Source organism: Thermobia domestica, chromosome 7 (genome assembly GCF_964235325.1).
Source record: "Thermobia domestica chromosome 7, izTheDome1.hap1.1, whole genome shotgun sequence".
NCBI classification, from domain to species: domain Eukaryota; kingdom Metazoa; phylum Arthropoda; class Insecta; order Zygentoma; family Lepismatidae; genus Thermobia; species Thermobia domestica.
The window spans coordinates 232,700,103-232,723,394 of NC_137460.1; the positions used below are offsets into that span (position 1 = coordinate 232,700,103).

The window sequence follows — 23,292 nt, forward strand, 5'->3', positions numbered from 1 at the left end:
GTCATCGTTGTCTATCCACGATCAATATCAGCAGTTTTAGAAGAAAAACGGAAGGAGATAAAAAAAAAATAGCCGCAGATTGTCCCAGAAAGGAAGTGGAAATGTAAAATTAATTCACCTCGTTAGGAAACTTCTGAAAGCAATATTTAGCACAACCAGGTAAAAATCACTTTTCATTACGGAAACACAGGAACAATTTACAAAAAATTAAAAAAAAAGTATCAATTGCTATCAGAGGTTTTAGACCAGTCTATAAATAAGATACAGCACTTATGATCATCCATATTGTTTCTTTTAGGTGCCTGCTTTTCATTAGAAGAAGACGGCGTATCTGTCATAGTCCTTTCATTATTATACCATATAACACAAAAAATGCCAGTTTTCTAGGTAACCCCAGATTTTCCAAGTAGCCCCAGTTTACAGTAATATTGTTCAATGCTTCAGAAAGTACATTACTTCCATTTATTAAGTGGTTAGAGCGCGTTTCTGCGTAACGTTTGCATGGTTCTTAGGGATGCATTCGAGTCGAGTCGAGTCGAGATTTAAGCCTGTCTCGACTCGTCTCGAGAAAATGTTGTCTCGACTCGAAAATATGTTTCTGTCTCGACTCGTGTCTCGACTCGACAGTCTCTGTCTCGACTCGACTCGAATTCGAGTCGAGACGTCTCGAAATTCGAGTCGAGACAAAATATACGAGTTAAAATATACGCACACATCAGCCAGAATATTATGACTACCTACCTTATTGTCAGTGTGTCCAACTTTGGCACGGATAACAATGGCGACGCGTCTTGGCATGGACGCAATGATCCTTGAAAGGTCACCGGAGAGAGTTGATTGGTACACATAGGCAAGGGCGCCGATTTTTCTGTGAATGTGGGGGGCATTCAGATGCAGAAGGCATATATATGAGGATTTTAAGACAAATTGTATTCAAATTATGCCAAATATTGTATATTCATAAATACAATGCGGGGGCTCACATGACCTTTGGGGGTGCCCGGGCCACCTCGGCCCCCCAGGATCGGCGCCCTTGCACACAGGTCATCTAATTCCCGTAAATTCCGGGAAGAGGGGCGATGCGCTCTGAAGTCATGTTCAACCACATCCCATTTGTGTTCGATTAGGTTCAGATCAGGCGAGTTGGGCGGCCAGCACATCACTTGGAACTTGTCCCTGCGTTCCTCGAACCACTCCATCACAATCCTGGCCTTGTGATATGGTGCATTATCTTTTCGAAAAATGCCACTACCGTTTGGAAACATGGTCGTCGTCTGCAAGCAGTGTGTGATACGCCTTGGCCGTCATGGTGCCTTGCTCGAGCTTCACTAGACACATAGATGGTCACGTGAATGTTTTCCGGAGCATAATTAAGCCACCGCCAGCTTGTCTCCGTCCCGCAGTACAGGTGTCAAAGAACTGTTCTCTTGAAACACGACGAATTCGCACCCTCCCATCGTCATGATGAAGAAGGTATCGGGATTCATCAGACAATGAAACGCTCTGCCACTGTGCCAAGGTTTAATGACGATGGTCATGTGTTCATTTCAGTCGCAGTTGCCGATGTCGTGGTGTTAACATTCGCACATAGATGGGACATGGGCTTCGGAGGACCATCGTTAGGGGTGTTCGGTGCACTGTGTGTTCAAACGCACTTGTACTTTGCCCAGTAATAAAGTATGATGTTAGTTCTGTCATAGTTCGCTGCCTGTCTTGTTTTACCAGTCTGCCCAGCCTATGACGTCCGACATCTGTAATGAGGTGGGGGCGCCCAACCCCTCGACGTTTGGACGTCATTTTCCCTTGGTTTCGCGACTTGTTGAAGACACTCACCACAGCACTCCTCGAACATCCGACAAGTCCTGCAGTTTCCGAAAGTCTCCTGCCGAGTATGCGGGTCATTACAACCTGCCCTTGGTCAAACTCAGATCGCGCGCCTTCCCCATTCTACACACGGCCAGCACTCTCACTGATACTACATGCACCGCACGCGTGACTGACTAGCAGGCATTCGTCGGCAGGTGACACAGATATCGCCTGGACGGAAATTATATCAATAGTAGGTTGGTAGTCATAATGTTCTGACTGATCAATACATACTAAATAAATTTAAAATGTAGGAAATTTTCAACATTCTGATTAACTTGCAGGAAATTTCACAATGAAAAGAAGCAACTGACTTGGACAAGACAACGGTTAGTTGATGGGGCAATCTTTTTTTCTGGTCTTTGAGGTGTGAGCTTTGACCATACCTTGTGAAATTTTGATGTTTGGTGCTCATCAGTCGCGCTTCCATTTTTTTCTAATTGTTCCAGTTCATGATAATTAACAATACATTGCGCAGTTCGAATACATGTTCACGTTTTCATTCAATCCAACTCAAGCCGCTTCAGATACTATAGAGTTGTATTTGTTTACGAAGAATTAATTGCGTATTAGAAATACACCCCAACAAAACATTCTGCGTGCTCATCTGCTCAGTATTCAAGGTTTTAATTACAACCTGAATTGTCAAAATGCGAACGTAAGTTGCATTAGATATCTAAGCAGTTCCTAGTCTACGGATAATTCAAGCAATGCTAATTAAGGTCTTTCTAGCAAGCACTTCTGCTGTTCATAAGCCTTACGCATTGGAGTAGGAAAAAAAAAGAAAAGAAAGACAGAAAGAAGTAAAATTGGTAATTATGCAACCGTGACTCACTCGGGCTCATGCTCTCTATCCTCAATGGAGTTCGCGTTCGCTAATCTCAATGAGGATCACACTAGTCAAGTTTCTCACTAATTCGAGCTTGAGCTTGATATTTACTGTGAAATTCTCTTCAGCTCGATCTCGTAATGCCACACGTCCTTTCTTGTTTTTACATTTGTCTCACCATTTTCGATTTATACGGGTGGCCTTGGACTTCTCAATTAAGTTTTTGTTTTCATTTTGACCCGCCGCCATTTTGCACAGGGTTGTCGTAGAGAGTCGAGACTTGCTCCATTTTCCTTCATTTTACAACAGATTTCAAACGATGTGCTACTTAACCCCCCTTGCCATTTAAGACTTTTTAGTTGAATCCCGTCTGGGGTCCTGCGGGGAACCCTGAGGCAAACTTTTTACCCCAAAAAAGAGTGGCCTTGAAAATGATGGGATACATGTTCACCGAGTTTTCCATTTACCCAATCGTTTCCGAACAAATGACTCGGTTCAAACTATTCTAGCAGGTAATTTCCTAGCTATGGCTTTTTAAATATCTAGAAATTGGCCATGTTTTTGGCCAATATCACGGGAACGGTAAGCCATAGAGATATGATATTGGTGGTAATCAATCCTTAATAGAATGCTAAACATTTTTGTCCTGATATTAATTGGTGGCCACTGGCCAACTGGCCATTGGCCAAACCACTGGCCAGTTGGACAGTGACTACCGGTTACTATTTGGTACCAAAATGTTTACCATCCTTTTAGATATTGATCAACACCAATATGATCTCTCTATGACTTACGGTTCCCGAGATATAGCCGCTTAAATTTCTGTAAATCGGTCATTTTTTGGCCACTATCTTGCGAACGGTTAGATTGACGCGAAAAATTTAATCATTTTGTCTAATAGTTTTTGATGCTCTATCTAATGCAGTGTACAAAATTGAAAAAAATTGCAAATAACAGACAGACGAACAGATAGACACCAGACATAGAGTATTCAGTAACGAACTTTTTAAGTTTGTTGAATATGTTGTAACTCACGATATCCCGCCCGGTGACACGTATAACTTCGGGATTCGTCTAGTTATAACATATCCAATGCGAACACAATTGTCTCGTTCGGATCTCACAAGGGAACCTTCCGAAAATGATAGCTGCAGTGAAAGGTGTGGCCTATGCCAATTGAAAGAGCTGTAACAGAGATGAGCATTCCCAAAAAATTAGCTGCCCATCACAATAGGCTCAGGAAATATAAGGGGTGGAAGTTCGGGAAACAGCAAGGCTGGATAAAGGGGAAAAGTGCAAATTCCACAAAAAAGGGGGGCACGGCAAAATACAATGTTGACAAGTGAAGTATAGGGGTCTAGGACAAAACCCCCACAGCCAAAACTCCCACACTCAAGAAATGTCAAAACACCCACACAAACGGTCATAACCCCCACACAAATGGACAAATCTCCCAAACGCACGAACGGTCAAAACCCCCACAGCCAAAACCCCCACACTCGAGAAATGTCAAAACGCCCACACGATCGGTCATAACCCCCACACAAATGGACAAATCTCCCAAACGCACGAACGGTCAAAACCCCCACAGCCAAAACCCCCACACTCAAGAAATGTCAAAACGCCCACACAATCGGTCATAACCCCCACACAAATGGACAAAACAGCCACACATAGCAACGGTCATAATCCCCACATAAATGGACAAAACTCCCACAAAATCGGACAAATCCCCCACACTCTGAAATTATCGTCATTTCATGTCTTTGTTCCGGCTCTTTATGACGCCCAAGAAGAATAGTTGCAACATCAATTTAAGTGGAATAAAAAATGTTATTAAAAAGTACAAGGGCAATACATGAGTATGGGGGTTTTGTCAATTTGTGTGGCAGTTGTGACTATTTCTGCATGTGGGAGTTTTGTCCATTTGTGTGGGGGTTTTGTCCATTTATGTGGGGATTGTGACCATTGCTATGTGTGGCTGTTTTGTCCATTTGTGTGGGAGTTAAGACCGTTGGAGGTTATGACCGACTACCAGTGTGGGGGTTTTGGCTGTGGGGGTTACGACCGTTCGTGTATTTGGGAGATTTGTCCATTTGTGTGGGGGTTATGACCGATCGTGTGGGCGTTTTGACATTTCTTGAGTGTGGGGGTTTTGACCGTTCGTGCGTTTGGGAGATTTGTCCATTTGTGTGGGGGTTATGACCGTTTGTGTGGGCGTTTTGACATTTCTTGAGTGTGGGGGTTTTGACCGGTTCCCAAGTATAGAAAGAGACTTGCCACAATAGGGAACAAATGAAGGCCACCAGTGGGGTTAACAGTGTTGCCAACTGCAATGAAAAGTACATGTTTTGCAAAGAGCACTATATGAAGTGAGTGCAATATTGAGTGTCAACCTGTCATGTAGAACATAAGATATGGCGTGTCTAATCAGTGGTACAATCTAACAAAAGAAAATAGGAAAAAAAACAGAAGTACGAAAAATACGGAAAAAACGGAGTTGGCCATAATGCGCCACATTTGATCAGGGGCTGTACATATTAGAATGAACAAAACAAGAAGCACCGAATATGCAGGAAACCGACGTATAAGAGTCGAAAAGAAAAACGAGTTCCAAAGTTGGCAAGACTGGCCATGGACATCCAGACAAGTAGGCCACTCGCTTCAGAAAAAGAAAATTCCGGCAACAGGCATCACTCGGAATGCATCAATGTTAGAGTGATTGAGGCAATGTCAAGTCGGGGAACATGAAATGGTTGGGTTGAGCCAATAACCGATAATAGAAGTAGTGAACATTATGTCATGGTTGGGTCGTATGTGGGAATATGCAGGGTGTCCCATCAAACTTTGTGACCTGAAAGATTTGCGAAACGAACAAAAATGTGCGGATCCAGTTGTCCAGGAATGTACCAATGTCAGGGGGTGATAAAAGTCTGTGAGAAGCAAGTGCCCCCAGGATCCCCAACATAGGGCCCCAGGAGCCAACTTCAAATTTTCAAAAGGAAACAGGGACCGAGTGTTACCTCTCTCGATTGATCATGGAATGTGTAACAACATATATAGGAAACATTTGCTATATGAAGCATGTTTTTCAAAATGGACGCCACAAATATGTGCTGTCTTAACATGGCATCGAACAATGTAATCTCAAATTGCTGCGAAGCGAAAAGAGATGTTGCAAATCCAATTGCACAGGAATGTACTCATGTCGAGGGCCAAGAGAACTTTGTAAGAAGCAAGTCCCCCAGGGCTCCCATCATAAGGCTCAAGGGGGTCAACCAAAACATTTCAAATGGGAACAGGGGCGGATGATATTTCTCTGGATAGATACAACACCGTCTATAAAAAAAACATTTGCTATATGAATATGAAACAGATGTCAGGCAAGGACAACTAGCGGTGTTTCCCATATGATCAGACGATGACTTATTTATGGCATGAGCCATAGTAGAAGGCGGCTTAGTTGAAGAAACTACACCCTCTCAGTAACCTAAATTGCACGAAAATTTCCAAAGCAGGTTCATTGACCTGACTACCGCATGTTGCCCACTTTGTCCAAGAGCGGGATGGTTTGTTTCTAACTTTTCTAGCGAAAAGCATTTGTCTGGAATGGTGTTTCGGAGACAATAAAATAAAGAAAATATACTAGGCAGAGAGAGAGCAGGGAGGAGGGAGTGTACCAATTATTCTTTCCTCTAAACCAGCGTTTCCCAACCTTTTTCAACTTGCAGCACACTATGGGTGTAACATGGATTCTCGCGGCACACTTATAGATATTATTATTTGTAAATATAAAACACACTGGTATTTTTTTCTTTGATTACTGATCTCCTTTGCACAGAGAAGAAAGCTCGATCACTGGGTTTTCCTCGTGGTAAATCACTATGCTTATTTTTCATTCTAATTAAAAGGAGAAAACAACTGCAATGAAATGTTGGACTCAGGTTATTAAAAATACGCTTACTCTTTCGAAAACTGTATCCAACCTTTTACTAAGAATGAAGATCATTAAATAACGAACGAACAAATAAATCTATTTTACTTTTAAAACACAAATGTAAATAATTTATCGAAAGGATTGAATGATATTTTAAATTTTCAAGTTACGAAATAGTCTGTAACGATAAAGAAGCAATAATGGTCATAACAATAACAAATACTTTTTTCAACATTAGAAATGTACAGAAAAGTAACACGTCATGAAACTTAAAACTGTAGATTCATAGTAGAGGTTCATAGTAATGTGAAATACAAATATACATTTTCCCCTACGTTTTGCAATTTGATTGCTATAGAATTAATAATTTTGTTTTGATATCCTCGCGGTACATCAGTGGGCCATTCACGACACACCAATGTCGCGGTATTTTCACTGCTAGCTTCTCATTTTAGACAGGTATATTTACAACAAAGGGGGTAGCGTGCTGCACCTTTGCACCCCCTTAAATCTGGCCCTGTCCAGAAGTTATGTAGCCCTATATCGTTCATGGAAATAAAAACACAATAGTTATAACTATGCTAAATTACTATAGACTGCCAATTGCTCATTCAGACAATTTATGATGTTCACTTTATTGCAATGTTCTTATACAGACTAGATATAGGCTACGGATAATAGTTTTATACAAACTAGATAATCAATTATTATTATTATTATTATTATTATATTTGAAGTACAATCAAATATCACGACATTAATTACTAGTTTTAATTAACTGAATTGAGCTGAAAATTAGATCTTGATCTCGGAAGATTAACTATTAAATTTATACGTTCTGTACCTTTCTAAAGTAATAAATGCTGGAATTGGTTTCAAGGCTGTTCCTGAGTGAATAATTTCTTCATAATAATATTAAAAGTTTTAGAAAAATTTTCGAGACATTCGAGTCGAGTCGAGATTTTTATGAGCTGTCTCGACTCGACTCGTGTCTCGACTCGAAAATTCGAGTCGAGAAACACGTTTGTCTCGACTCGTCTCGAATTTTACAAAGTGTGTCTCGACTCGAATCTCGACTCGAGTCGAGTCGAGATTCGAGACATGTCTCGACTCGTGCGCATCCCTAATGGTTCTGGATTCGATTCCAACAAGGTTACTTAAAAATGTCGGTGTTGACCCACATATTGAGAACAATTACGAAGCTACGTAAAATAAGACGAAGTGGAATCAGGTCTAGAAAGCCGGCATTAAGGCTGTACTAAAGCCATTATAAGATGTAGAGCAAAATCGGTTGCCTTACTCTCTCCCACATAAATGCATGAAAATAATTGATATTTTGACACACTGAATGTTGCCGCTATAACATATGCTAATTACTTTTCTATTACAAACGAAATTTGTAAAAAAAAAAAAGATAAAAGTGAATGCTTGGTTTTATCAAATACGACATTCCTTACGGATGATTGTAGTATCCTTTGCCTTTTACATATGGAATAAAAAAAAGTAAAGCCCTATCTCTTGCCTCATAAGCGTCTGGCCAGACGCTTTGTATTCAGTGCAAACTAGTATATAAAGTCGGAGCGACATGGATAAGCGACTATTTTTCCTGGAAGAGGAGACTTTCCTGTAACCCCCGTGGCTTAGCAACCGCAAACTGCACTGGAGGTCGCCAAGGACTCAATGCTGCCAGATTTCTAAAATGAATGAACTGGTTTCTCTCTGTTTTAAGGTTTTCAGTCCAGATTGCCGTGTGAGGACAACAAAAGTACGAACTGATTTTTCAGTTTACCCTACACACCAACCTGCATAATGTTGGTGTTCGAAAGTTTTCGGTGAAGTGACATATTTATGTTTTGCCCATAAAAGATCTATACGGAAAAATGAACTAACGAAGATCTTACCGTCCTTTTTTGAAGGATCCTCTTTCCTTCAGAATTACATTTAAAAAACAAGGAAAAACGAAGTGTGTAAATGCCTTTAAAAGGGTAAATATTTATTCTCAATTCCTGCAAGAAACCTTACTTTTGGTGCTATAATTTACAACTTAAGGCAGGCAGTAGGGTTATTTTCATTTTTTTCCTCTTGACTTTTATAGTTATCCGGATTTTGCAAATCATAATAAAATGAATCCCATCCTTGTAAATTTAAACATGAATTTTTTGAAGTTTATAAAGGAAAGAAAAAAGAAAGATAGTTTTGACTTAGGTTTTCTTCATCCATGAATGAGCAGTAACATATAAAAAACGTTAAAACAGTTTTTTTCTACTGTTTTGAAAGTAAAAGAAACGAAAAGAAGGAAGGGAAAATCTTAGAATGCTTTCTCTATAAACTTAGTTTCTTATAGAACGCTTCAATTTATTGTTTATGGCCACCAATGTTGTCAATAGTTGTCAGTTGGTAAATTTGAGTTCTCTAGTTTTCCTCGACACTTTGTTCAAAGTAGTGATTATAGTGTGCTGGTGTCTTAGTATTTTCTCGCTGAATGAAAATGTCCAATTTCTTTCGGCCGTGGATAAGGAGTTCTGCGGTACCAAATGATGTATTTTATTGCAAGTTTTTATTTTGTAATATCTTTGATAACACTCTCTCTTGTACAAGAATTCATATACAGTTAGAACAGTGGTTCTCAACCTAATTTCTATTACGACCCCCATTTTATCACATCTTCTTACCAACGACCACCTATTTCGAAGATCTCACGACATCCATCTATTTCTATAATAGTAGAATCCATTTCTTGTATATAGTGGATACAGTAACTTCCCTAAAAGCGAATAGGTTAAAACCGAATTTCGTCAGTTCATTCATATTACAAATATCGAATCCGATCCGTTATACTGTTTCAAAATTGAGACCTTTTGAAAATTTTAAAACTTTATAACTCCCTTAATTTTGGATGTATGATAAAAAAAAAGTAATTTCTAATTTTCGTGGAAAAAAGCTTCAACAGTTGCTAAAACAAATTATTAAGTGTTTTAAATGACTTGATTTTTCTGGTGTTTCAATATGCAATTCTCATTAGTTTCATATCATACCTCTTTCATTTAAATTGATTTTTAAACAACTCTGCTTCTGTTGAAATATTTAGTAGACCTATTTGTTAGTTTCAAAATAATATTTAAAAATAATTTCCGATATTAGATTTTAATCATATTTATCTCTTCCGCTTATCTTAGCGACTCATATGAAACCCTGGGGGGTCGCGACCCCCGAGGTTGAGAAACCCTCAGTTAGAGAAATACTGGCAGTTTTATTTTATTACCACTGGTAGTTCAATATATTTCTTTTATCTTTTATGATTCATTACTCGAAGGCCGAAGTTATTTGATATACACACCAACAAATACCTGAAAGTTTCAGGAGGGCTGAAGGTAGTCGAAGAGGAGGAAATCTCCTTGGCCATCCCAGCTGCAGACCAGGTTTCGATATGAACATTGGTTAAAACACCTGGGTGATATGTATCTTTTTAATTAATGCTAATTATTTAAGACCTATCCCAGTAAAGCATTTAAATTTTTTATCGCTAAATCTAAAATTTCACCAAAATTGCTTTTAAATGAATATAAAATTACTGAACAAGATGAGAGATATCTTTGAGAATCGAGACGATACTTCTTCAAACTTAACAAGGCGTCCCTTATCGTGAGAAACACTGAGTTAACTCGTTTTTGCACCTCCCAAACCAGTAGCCTTCAGTGAAAAGAGACCACATATCAGAATAATATACAGTAAGTCTAAACAACATTTCTTTAATATCGCCCATTTATTGGCTTCAATGATGAGAACCATAAATCTAATCCAAGCCACTAACCTTAGGATACGTTTTCATGTAAGACATTTGATAGCGATTGAATTATATTAATTTCAATACAATAGTAGAGTATTTACATATATTAATTTCACAATAACCTGTTTTAAAGTATAAGTTCGGTTTACTGACAGCTTTATCAACCAACTGCTAATCAAATCTGCAACTTTCTGATATTTTGCACTAACATTCGTTTTTAATTACCTGAGACTTTTTCTTTAATAAAACTAAAATTATACGTATAATATTATAGAAAATGACCCTATTTCCTCTTCTCAGGCACGGAAACCTTCAAGGATTCGTGAGATACTTTATTCTTAGCAAAGAACTATATGAATCCTCTTTTACTTCCCTATAAGACTCATTTCAAACAAATCTTTCTTAGCTTTTGTTTTTGTGACAAAGGAGCATTCTTGCAAATTCATGTTTCTATCTATAATAGTTTCTCTTAGTTATTGATGAGTAAGCCACTTTAATCCTTTTTATATATAATAGTGTAGATAATATAGTATAGTAGTGTAGTAATATAGTAGTGTAGTAAATATAGTATGTATATATATCTTTTTAAAGATTCATGAATAATTCGTGTTCAGTTTTGGTATTTTCTCCCTATTTGAATTATGTTGTTGGCACTCGATCATTTAACATTTTTTTTAGATCACTTTTTATTACACAATTCAAGAGTCAGTACGTTTCTACTACGGTTTTCTCAATGGCTTTCTGTAGAAGAAAGAACATATGGTGTCCAGACATTTTCAAGAAAAAATGTGACAACCTTGTCCCTCGGCACGTGCAGAAAACATTTTGTGGTCACTTGTGGTCATGCTTGCGGAAGGGGCAGTTTCATACGAATGGTATGGGTAAGGGTCGTTTATCGGTGGCCGCGACTGTATTTCAGAATTTTGTATGCTTCCGAAAACGAGGTTGGAATTTCTCCTCTTATACATTCCTTGTCATTTTTCTTTCAACAGAAGTCCTCACCCACCCTTCCTAAACCCCAGCTATTATAGTGGACCTCTTTTTTGTTTCCCTTTGCCGAAAAAAGGGAAGGAAAATCCATGTGGTGCCATCTACCAGTTACGGCGAACACTACGTCCACTTAAAAAGAAGAGAAAAATATTGAAATATCGAATTTAATCAATGCATAATAGTTCGTAAATTATGCTTTTTTACGTTTAATATATGTATTACGATACGTTTGAAACAACTCCTAAATAAAAAAGATAGTAATTTAGGGAGGTGTGCCGTTAAAATTTTAAATATCATGTTTTTAAACTTTTATTGATTCACAAAGTTACCGTAACTTTAATCACATGTGTAATAAAAATACATTACGTTTTTGAGACAGAGACCAACAAGCCCCATAGTACTATCCTATGTCTACAACATATCGAAAGATTATGACAACCTTCCACTTCGTTAATTAACAGGAAAGAATGAGAGCATGCATGTTTTTGCGAACAGATTTTTTGTGGGTAGGAAGACTCTTAAGGGAGTTAGAAAAAATCAAGCGTGCAATTATGTTTTGGAGAAGTGCACATAAATTCCCGAAAAATTCCAATTTTCGGGTATCTTCCCGGGAATTTAACCATCACTAATATTAACGTGTTTTGTAAGGTGTGAACGTTGATTAATTCCTATTCCGCTCTCTTGTTACGTGAGAGATTTTTCTTTCGCATGAATTAAAATACGTGTAGCGAAACATGAAATTAGACTAAATCCCTTTCAATACTCATCGTATGCGTGAGATTTTTGCGCAGTGTGGACTAACGTGTCTGCAGCTAAACTTGACAATAGACTAAATCCCTTTCCACACTGTTCGCATGTTTTAGAATTTTCTGCAGTGTAGATTAACAATTGTGTAATAAACTTTGACGGTACACAAAACTGCTTTCAACATTTTTAAAATTTGTGGGCAATTTTCCCTGTGCGGAATAGCATGTGCGTGTTCAAGTTTGAATTTTCACTAAACCCTTTTACACACTCACAACAGATGTTGAATTTCTCAGATTTGTTAGTCAGTATGTGAATTTTTCTGGCTGAAAGTCTACTAAATATCTTTCCACAGTCTGGATATGCGTAAGATTTCTCGCCTGTGTGGACTAACATGTGCATAGCTAATTTGAACGTTTACTAATCCATTTTTTACACTCTGCAGATGCGCGGCATTTTACCTGTATGTATCAACGTGCTTTTTGGAATGACATGACCATGATTAAATTCCCTCCCACATTCTTGGCACGTATAATGATTCTGTCTAGTATGGATTAATATATGTGTAGCCAAAGTTCAACGTCGACTAAGTTCCTTTCCACACTTCGCATGTGTGAGATTTATGTCATGTATGGATTAACATGTGTCTAACCAAACTAGACCGTTGATTAAATGCCTTTCCACACTTTTGGCAAGAGTGAGGTTTTTTCCCTGTGTGGATTAACATGTGTGCAGCCAAATAAGAACGTCGGATAAATCCCTTTCCACACAGTTGGCAAGAGTGAGGTTTTTCCCTTGTGTGGATTAACATGTGTGTAACCAAACTAGAACGTTGGATAAATCTTTTTCCACACTGTTGGCAACAGTGAGGTTTTTCCCCTGTGTGGATCAACATGTGTGCAGCCAAATTAGAACGTTGGGTAAATCCCTTTCCACAATGTTGGCAAGTGTAAGGTTTTTCCCCTGTGTGGATTAACATATGCGTAGTCAATGTTGAACGTAGACTAAATCCCTTTCCACACTCTTCGCATGTGTGAGATTTATCTCCTGTATGGATTAACATGTGTCTAGCCAAATTAGACCGTTGATTAAATGCCTTTCCACACTCTTGGCAAGAGTGAGGTTTTTCCCCTGTGTGGACTAACATGTGTGCAGCCAAATAAGAACGTTTGATAAATCCCTTTCCACACTGTTGGCAAGAGTGAGATTTTTCCCTTGTGTGGAGTAACATGTGTGCAGCCAAATTAGAACGTTGGGTAAATCCCTTTCCACACTGTTGGCAAGAGTGAGGTTTTTCCCCTGTATGGATTAACATGTGTTTAGCCAAACAAGATCGTCGACTAAATCCCTTGCGACACTCTTGGCATTTCTGAAGTTTTTCTCCTGTATGAATTAACATGTGTCTAGCCAGACTTGAACGTTGATGAAATGCACGTCCACGCTCATCACATGTGAGAGGTTTTCCTTTTGTGTGGGTTAACATGTGTGTAACAAAATTTGTACGTACACTGAATAACATTCCACACTCTCCGCAGATGTGGGATTCGTCACCTGTATGTACTAATTTTTCGGTTGACAATGTTGATCTTTGACTATAGCGTTTAACACTCTTTCGGTACGTAAGATGATTTTCACTTTTATGTGTTAGCATATGTCTTGAAAAAGGTGATCGATTAAATCCATTACCAGTCTGCTTTGGAGATTCCTTATCGGAATAAGGAAAGGTTTCTCTTAACGCAATAAAGGTATTCGCCTCTCTGTGAAGAGCAAATTCGCTATAGCGCCTGTAACAAATTCAATAAATAAGGAAGTGAAAATGAAGGTTATTACGAAGTAACAACAAAAAATGAAATCATTCTTTGAATCTCATATTTCTGTTCCATTAACATGAAATTTTGTAGGAATATGTAACCGACAACTCAGAGGGAGATTCCATATGTCTCTATTCTAAAGATAAGAGCACGTAGTTTGCTTTTAATATGTCAATTTGTACAATTATTTGTATTGTTATAGGATATAAGGAGACGTCATATTATACTTTAGGATATTTATGGAATATTATCAGATATTATGGTTTTAGATTTCAATTTTAGTAAAGTTACAATATTTTATGTCATTTAGATTTAAGTTTATTCACATCATCATTTTACTCATTAAATCATGTCACACAAATATTAGGAATAACATTATGTCATGAAAATCATTTAGTTTGCTGACGTTTTATTATTCTATTACGAAAAAGCAAATAAAGCAACCTAGTTACATTATGTTAATATGAGAATTTATACAATGAAGTTGTTACGTTTGTCAGACAATTACATTTGGATCATCGTTTTTATTTTTCAAAATTGAGAACAGAATGTCTATGTTATTGTAAGAATTATGTATCTTTTTGTTTTAAAAAATTCTTGGATTGACAAAATTTAAATCATCCGAGAGATTGAGTCTGGAGATTCTAGGGATTTCTGGTCAGCAGAATGTCCTCTCCCAATTGAGTTTCTCAAGAATTCCACGTGCTAACTGGAGTCTGTTGTTGTCATGAATATCTCCAATATCTGCAACCTCATTTCTTGATTATACAGGGTGCGCCATTTTAATTAATCAACGGAAATATCTGAAAAATGATAAAACATAGAAGAAATGTTTCAAGTACACATTATATATTGCTAAGGGGAAAACAAATTCCGCCAAAAGTACCCCTCCCCGCCCCCTAAATGGGGGTAACGGGGGTTAACTTTGAAATGTCAAATGGGAACATGGGTCGAGTAATACCTCGTTCGAAAGGTCTTGGAAAACTAAGTAACGCTGTACCAAAAGATGTTTCATATTGTGCACCAGTTTCAAAATGGCCGCCATGATTGGTTCGAAAACTACAATACCCGTAGTGTGAAAACCATGGAAGGTAAATGAATGGAACAAAATTGAAATACGTAAATATCATAGGGCATATCGAACGGTGTGGTCCCTGTGATCCCAGTGGCCTCCCTAAAGGGGTCTTGGGGGCTAACTTCAAAATTTCAAATAGTAACATGAGTCGAGTGGTACCTCGATCGATAAATCTTGCAAAATCTAACATATTGCAAGAGAAAACGATTGATGTGAAATGGCAGTGTTCTCAAAAGGCCGCCGAAACATAGTATCCGTGTCAGAGAAAAGCTTTAGTACCCGTAGTATGAAAGCGATTGGAGATAAATCAACAAAAGAAAAACTGGAGTAGCTAACTGACGTAAGGCACATCGAGAGGTGTTGTCGGGGTGACTCCAGGGGCCAACTGAAAGGTATCCGGGGCTAACTTAAAAATTTCAAATAGCAGCTTGAAGCGAGTAACATCATGTTACATAGACAAATTAATATCAAACAGCTTCTGTAAGAAAATTTTCGACATGAGACACCGTTTTCAAAATGATCGTAAAGACATGGTGACTGTGTCTAAGAAAACGTCTCGTGCCCATAGTATGAATACGGTTAGACATAAATGAAAATAACGAAAATTAAATAGGAAAACCACGGAGGCGTTCCAAGGCTCGAGAATAATACAACAGAGATAAAAATATTACAGTAAAATTGCCATAATGTATAGAGAGAAATCCAAGTCCTGCAAAATAATCTCTCCCTGCGCTCTGTATGTGAGTGGGGTGGAAAGTAAAGTGAAAGTTCAAACGAGAACTCTAATTCGTAAATTAAGGCTAACCTTACAAATAGGTATGGTGTGGTTGAAACATTTGTTTGTAAGGATGACGCTGTAGTGACTAAAAAAAGAGAAACTTTTATGCAATGCGTGCTTCACAATATGACATGAATGCTAATAGTTAATCAAAATGTAACTGTGGCCATCCGCGTTAACTTAGTGCACCAATTCTCTATGCATGAAGTCTGCCTCCCAAACAGCATTGGGTAGGTCAAGCGTACGCCCGAACCGTTGTCCCGTCGGACATTGAAATTTTGAAGTTAGCCCACAAGACCACTTTAGGGAGGCCACTGGGATGACAGGGACCACACCGTTCGATATGCCTTATGATATTTACGTATTTCAATTTTGTTCCATTCATTTACCTTCCATGGTTTTCACACTACGGGTACTGGAGTTTCCGAACCAATCATGGCGGCCATTTTGAAACTGGTGCACAATATGAAACATCTTTTGGTACAGCGTTACTTAGTTTTCCAAGACCTTTCGAACGAGGTATTACTAGACCCATGTTCCCAATTGACATTTCAAAGTTACCCCCCGTTACCACCATTTAGGGGGGGGGCGGAGAGGGGTACTTTTGGCGGAATTTGTTTTCCCCTTAGCAATATATAACGTGTACTTGAAACATTTCTTCTATGTTTTATCAATTTTCAGATATTTCCGTGGATTAATTAAAATGGCCCACCCTGTATAAAACCGTTTCCTTGGAATGAGAGTTCAGTTAATAAGAAGTTTATAAGAGGCGAGTTACTAAGAAATTATTAGGAAATCAGTCAACACGAAGTTTATAAGAAGTCGAGAGTTAATAGTAATTCGACATGCTTCGCGACACGTACTTGTATCCTAAGTAACGAATCGAGATAAGTTATTTTAACCCGAGTTTCGGAAGGATCGACCCATGTTCCCAATACTAGACCCATGTTCCCAATTGACATTTCAAAGTTACCCCCCGTTACCACCATTTAGGGGGGGGCGGAGAGGGGTACTTTTGGCGGAATTTGTTTTCCCCTTAGCAATATATAACGTGTACTTGAAACATTTCTTCTATGTTTTATCAATTTTCAGACATTTCCGTGGATTAATTAAAATGGCCCACCCTGTATAAAACCGTTTCCTTGGAATGAGAGTTCAGTTAATAAGAAGTTTATAAGAGGCGAGTTACTAAGAAATTATTAGGAGATCAGTCAACACGAAGTTTATAAGAAGTCGAGAGTTAATAGTAATTCGACATGCTTCGCGACACGTACTTGTATCCTAAGTAACGAATCGAGATAAGTTATTTTAACCCGAGTTTCGGAAGGATCGAATACAAACTTTATTCACGTGTATTTTCGAGTGATAAGCTCATCTTTCCATGGACGCTTTATAGAATTTGGAGCTGAACTGCAGATGGGAATACCTGACAACATGGAACCAGTAGTCGACCAGGTATGATATTCTTAAGGCCAGATTTTCAATATTTTTATTCCTCATGACCTTTCAGATATTTAATCGAGTCAATCTAAGCGCACTAAATCTATCAATTAATAAACCATTATAAATTGAACTACATGCCTTTCTCTGAGTTAAATAACACCTCCATTGATCACAACTAAATTATTCTTGGATTTCATGTTACACGTCTTGCCTAACTTTCAGGGGCATGTTGGGAGAGAAATTACAGATATTTCTCTTAGTTTAGTTTGGTCTCCTCAATCTTGCTACTATTCCCACATTCACTTCATACGATATCAGAGTTAACTCAAGTAACTACAAACATACCTATTTTGTGCTATGTTGAATAAACATTTTATTATTATAAGTAAAAATAGAGATCCGCTGTTGCTAAATATAATTATGTCATTAATTTTTGTGTTAGAAAATTTAACAATCGCGAGAACTTGTTTCAATTGCAGCTACAAAATACTTTACTATGACCACCAAGAAACGAAGGAAAAGTATAACAACAAGTATATAACAATTTTTTTTAAAAGAAAGTCATTTCAATCAGTATAAAAAGTCTAGCTGTGACAAAGTAAATTTTAATTTTAATAGGTACTACAATTTTCGCGTCTATTAATATATAGCAACGTGGTTACATCTGATACATATTTAAGCCCAATTAGGAAATGAATACATTTGAGAAGCACTTTATCTATATTTTTGAAATACATAATCATGACTCCTGAATATCACGTTAAGGGATTGTGGACAAGCATTTGCACCTTTGTCACCCTTTGATTATTACTAATGCCTGTACGTTTGTGCTCAAAACAAAGAATTTAAATTTCTCTTAACCTCGTGTAATGCCATTAGGAGAAATCAAAATTCTCTACTGGGTTTGTAATCTAGCTGTTACAACATTTTTTCTAAACAATGTTCCTCGAGTACTATTAGAAATGTGAAACACTTTAGTCATTATTGTTTTCATACGTTAAAAGTAAAAGGGGCGTGTGAAGATAAATGCTAGAAACTGAATACCGAAAAATGGAAGAAATATGTTTTCATTCACATTATATGAGACAGGAAGCTGAACTGTTTGATTTTTTTTAATATGTTGAGTGTCTACAATTAAGTGGGATTTTAACATGTTAAATTCATTGAAATGGAATCAGAAGGGCGGAAAAAGGATTATATTTGTACGTCAAAAATCATAATCTGACGAGTCTTTCTTGTTGGAGAGAGGACAGTTGCTCACTAGCCTTTTACTTTTAAAAAGCTGTTGCTTGCATCAGTGTTTTGGGAAATACAACATTCAGAAGGGAATATATGAACAATCTACATATTATATCTGAGTACAAATTTGACATCCAGCTAACCTGGTATTAGCTAAGGAAATGGGTGAACTGAGTGAAATTAAATTTTACAGTGAAGCTAGCACCTGTATCTCAGCCAGAAAACTTCTTTCCTTCTTTTTTACGTTACTGTCATTAGAATGAAGATCCTACGAGTAAGAAAAGATATTTAAATTTTACGGAAAAATCAGAGTATCTGACGAGTGGATTATGTTAGGGAAGTGAAATATGTCCTATAAAATCTTTACTCAATACCAGCGAGCAAATGACCTACGCCCGACGAGATCAAACCGGGCAATTTCCGGAAATTTCTTAATATATAAATTTACAATGTTATAAAGTTAATATATAATATATAGATCTTTATCACGCATTGCCTGATGCAGTTAAGTGATCACATTTTTGCTAGCATATTTTAAGAAAACTACGTTTCAAGCGGATGTTGCGAAATAAGCTGTAAACCCATATAACTTAAAAGCCCCTTGTAGACTTCTTTAGTTGTCTTAACACGTGATACGTCAAAAACAGTAAAAAAAAGTTTGTAGTGTCCACGTGAGAATTATTTACTGGTAAACAAAGTATTTTCATCATTTCTCTTTCAAATAACGCCTTTATCCTTTCGAAACGTGATTCCCTACTTATATGGAGCATTATACAATCACTACTTCTTCCTCAAAAATCATATTTATATTACGAGTTTTATTTAAGCGTTACTACAAAACAATACTGACGGGACAAAACTTATAGACACTCTTCGCTAAGTATGTCTACGTAGCTTGAAAGCATTATACATAATATGACTTTTTTAAACACAAATTTGACGAAATAAACGTAAGACTATATGCCTAAGAACACTGGACATTCATAAACCCTTACAACGTAAAAACTACAAAAAGATAATTCACAATTAAAATAAAGTTTTAAAAAAAACTTTTCCCGACTTTAAAAACACATTCCGAAGAAAGTATATATTTTATTTACATTGTCTTTGCCAAAGTGCAATTTTATATCCAGAAATACGTCTTGAAACCGGTCCACATCTCATTAAAGTAAGAATTAAAATCACGATCCTGCACAAATTGCGAACTGGGGACAATAAACGTACGTTCGTTCAGGGTTTTATTTACTGAACGATTCGCGAAATCTCAAGATTGAAGTTAAGCATTGGTTTTCTGCACATTCTGTTGTAGAGGTCAGGTGTTTTTCGCTGGTTACAAGCCGGTACAACAACTGTGCACATGTTCGCGAAATTAGGAAAGACGGCCGAATAAGTTAATTATTTGGAACAAACGTGATGTTCATTTGAAATTTTCATAATTTTCACTGTGCAATTTTAGCAGCAAATTTAAATGCTCAAGAAAATAATATATACTTCACCTTAAACTTTAGTATACATTCGGGAATATACGAAACTCATTCATCTAGTATTAATCAAAGCCGAACTCCCACAGCTCATAAATTTAAATTCTCAATTGAACATCATCCTGCATTAAACCATGTTAACTTGGATTATCATCACCTATTCTTAGAGTATCTTACTCTGAAATGTTATCTTATCGTATTTCACATAACAACGTTTCAGAAGAATTTTACAGCTCCCATGCGTATTACTAACGCAAGTGACGTGACCCTCCTATCGTTGAAATATCGGTTTCATTCTCTAAAAATATATGATTTCTTATTATTGTAAATATTAAGTATACATATAACGCTGTAAAGTTTTTTCTTCATCTCTCGACAAGTAAGTTATAAAAATTTAGCAGTCTTTTTCCTGCGTGGTAGTAACATTCTTTAACCCTTTTAGCCCTCACCTACACAATTGCGCAGGTAGATAGAATCACTAATATATACAATATCGGCCAAACATGCACAATTGTACAGGTAAATTTTTTCCGAAAGCTACAAAGAAAAAAAAAGATCATATTTATGAGGATTAGTAGATCATAATAGATTAGAAAAACCCGTTTCTTTGTTTGTTTCCTTTTGAATCGTTTTAAAGAAAGAGTCTGAGTGGAAACGGATATAAATCGATACCGTGGCCTTGTAACAATTAAGTTTAATTGAAGGTGAGATAGACAAGAAAATCATCCTTTTCTCAATTTGTTCTTTCTTGAGAATTATTTACATTTGAGATGGCATTTTTAAAACTGGTCAACTGATATTTCCTCCCTCTTGATTGATTGCAAGTAAAACTGTAGCTGTGTGATAGGTCTATTCTAACAACAAAATTTATTCTATTGATTACAGCAACAACTAATAATTACATAATTATTATACATCCAAACAAATTTCTCCTACAACGTGATATTACTAGTATTAGAATTTTACAAACTAGTAAACTTCGGAGACACACATTTCAATTAAAGTTAAATCAACGGAACCAAACTTTATTGACATAATTATTAATACACTAAGAAATATATTATTATATACCAAAAAGTTGACTCAAACGGGAATAAAACTCATGAACTTACGCTTCTGCTGTAAGTTCTGGGATTTACCAGAGAGCTAATATCTTCAGCTTACCTTTATAAGCTAGTTAGTACACGGAAAGAAGCGGGCAATGTATTGCATACAAATGTAAATAAGGAAATAAGAAAGTGTTCAAAAATCTAACAGAAACATTATGCTTACACTAAGACAACTATCATCATCAAATTCAAAATGTTACAAAATTTCTAAAATATTTGCGTTGATGCACAAGTGTTACGGTCTTAGCGGAATGTGTGAAATAACCAACGTAAATGTGGGAATGGTAAAAATTGTCGTGGTTAAAACATACATCATTGGCTGAAAGACGAACAAAATAACAGCATCCCTGTGTACTAGGATAATATTTCAAGTCAGGATAAAAGTATAAATTGATGGCAGTGAAGGACAAAGTCTGAAGACTGCATATTTTCTTTAACCATTGACATAACTTCTGCCAAATATCTGTTCCTATTCTTTTATGTATGAACCTCATGGGGTGTATTAAACGTGTTATACAACACCCAAGTTAAAAAAATGTTTATATCGTTTCACAGTGTGAAACAAAGACTTTCAAAATATACGAATTCAGTGCTCAAACTTGAAGTAGTACATCTGTAACAACGGGTTTCAATAGAGTAACAAAATCCAAGATAGAATCTCTTTCTTTTACACTGGACCCATCTCAAAAAGCTATTCCTAGTTATCCATTTCTCTTTTAAGTCTAGAGATAAATGTTGAGAAAGCAGTTAATTTGCAGCACTTCCAATTTGAACAGAATGCTAAGGTAGGAGATAGTACGTATTGTTGGGACGCTGATCGCAAAAGAGCTTATAGATATTTTATACACTTTTTCTTTATGAAAATCAGATAACAGATGGACTAATCATTTCCAGAGCAACCTCTCCTTGATACTACGGTTTCGCGCATCTTGGACAAACCAGTTTCTTCCTTCACTAACCCCCACAGGATCTGCTCGGTTCCTCACCGCGGTCAACACAACCTTGCCCTGTATTACCTACAGTATCGGAACATACAATACCTCTCTCCGGTTGTCACTCAGGGAATCTACTCAATGCACTCAACCTAATCGTCTACCATCCACTTTCGGGTGGTAGCATCTGTTAGACGATCTAAAATGTAATATTGAGAACAGGTGAAATTAACATCTAGTCCCCTATATTGGTCACAATGAATGTCATGCACTTACATCACGTTATCATGATCTTCCGAAAATGGAAAATGCACTAATGGTTTGCACTAACTCATAGACAATATTCGTGAACATTCCACATTCTTCAATTTTCTTTTTCCTTCTTTTCTTCTACCAATGTTTCCTTTGGTACCAAAGTTGCAGCATAATCGAAGAATGGCACACAGAAAGCGAACTAAATGAATTTGGAATATCATCACTATTGAGCATCAACCGAAAAATATGCGTTTGAGTGAAAAATGTAATTAGGCGTAAATTTGGATCAGTTACATTGGCGGTCAAAAGGAATGTACGTGCACCATTAGAAAATTGTAGAGGTTCAAGGTCCCTATACCGTGATTTCTCTTCAACTGAAAGCACCATTTCAAAGCCAATTCATCAGATCACTGGGAATTCTGTAAGTGCTTTTACTTGGCGAACAGTTCATCGGATCAAAGTGTCTTATTTCAACGAAGAAAAATATCGAAATTACGGGACACTTAAATACATATAAAATGAACTCATGGGGCATTTATATTTAAAGTCTTTCTTCACTTGCAGTTCATTTTTTAGGCATTGTTACTACGATAAACAATATCATATGCATGATTTATTTAGATACATAAATGAATATCATGATATGTTTTTAAAGATATGCGCTTTTACCACCACCAATAATAGAAGTACATTATGAAAAACTTAATATATATTAGATGCGAAACCTATTAACATTACATATTTTATATTAACCTTATAATGTTTATAATTTATGTTTTTTTCGCATTCATATAAAATTTTTCAGAGTTACATTCATTGAATCATCATAAATACATGTTAGCTTTACAAAAGAACTAAAACATCTATCTATTAATTTGCATCAAAACATAGTTTACACAAATAAAATATAGTTATAACAACCATTTCTAAAAACAAATGCAACTTCTTGAAAAAGAGATATAAAATTTACATGATATTACAAATCCTTGGTTTTGTCACGCAAATAGATGAAACAT

At 36.8% G+C, this 23,292-nt stretch overlaps 1 protein-coding gene across 1 annotated transcript in view; it reads right to left on the reverse strand.

The window, feature by feature from the left end:
- Positions 1-9,992: 9,992 nt before the first annotated feature.
- LOC145690730 (uncharacterized) overlaps positions 9,993-23,292 on the reverse strand; it is a 45,495-nt gene continuing 32,195 nt past the window's right edge. The window contains exon 2 of the mRNA XM_081765910.1: positions 9,993-13,937. Coding sequence (XP_081622036.1) covers positions 12,779-13,937 — 1,159 coding nt within the window. The 3' untranslated portion in view covers positions 9,993-12,778. The remainder of the gene's footprint in view (positions 13,938-23,292) is intronic.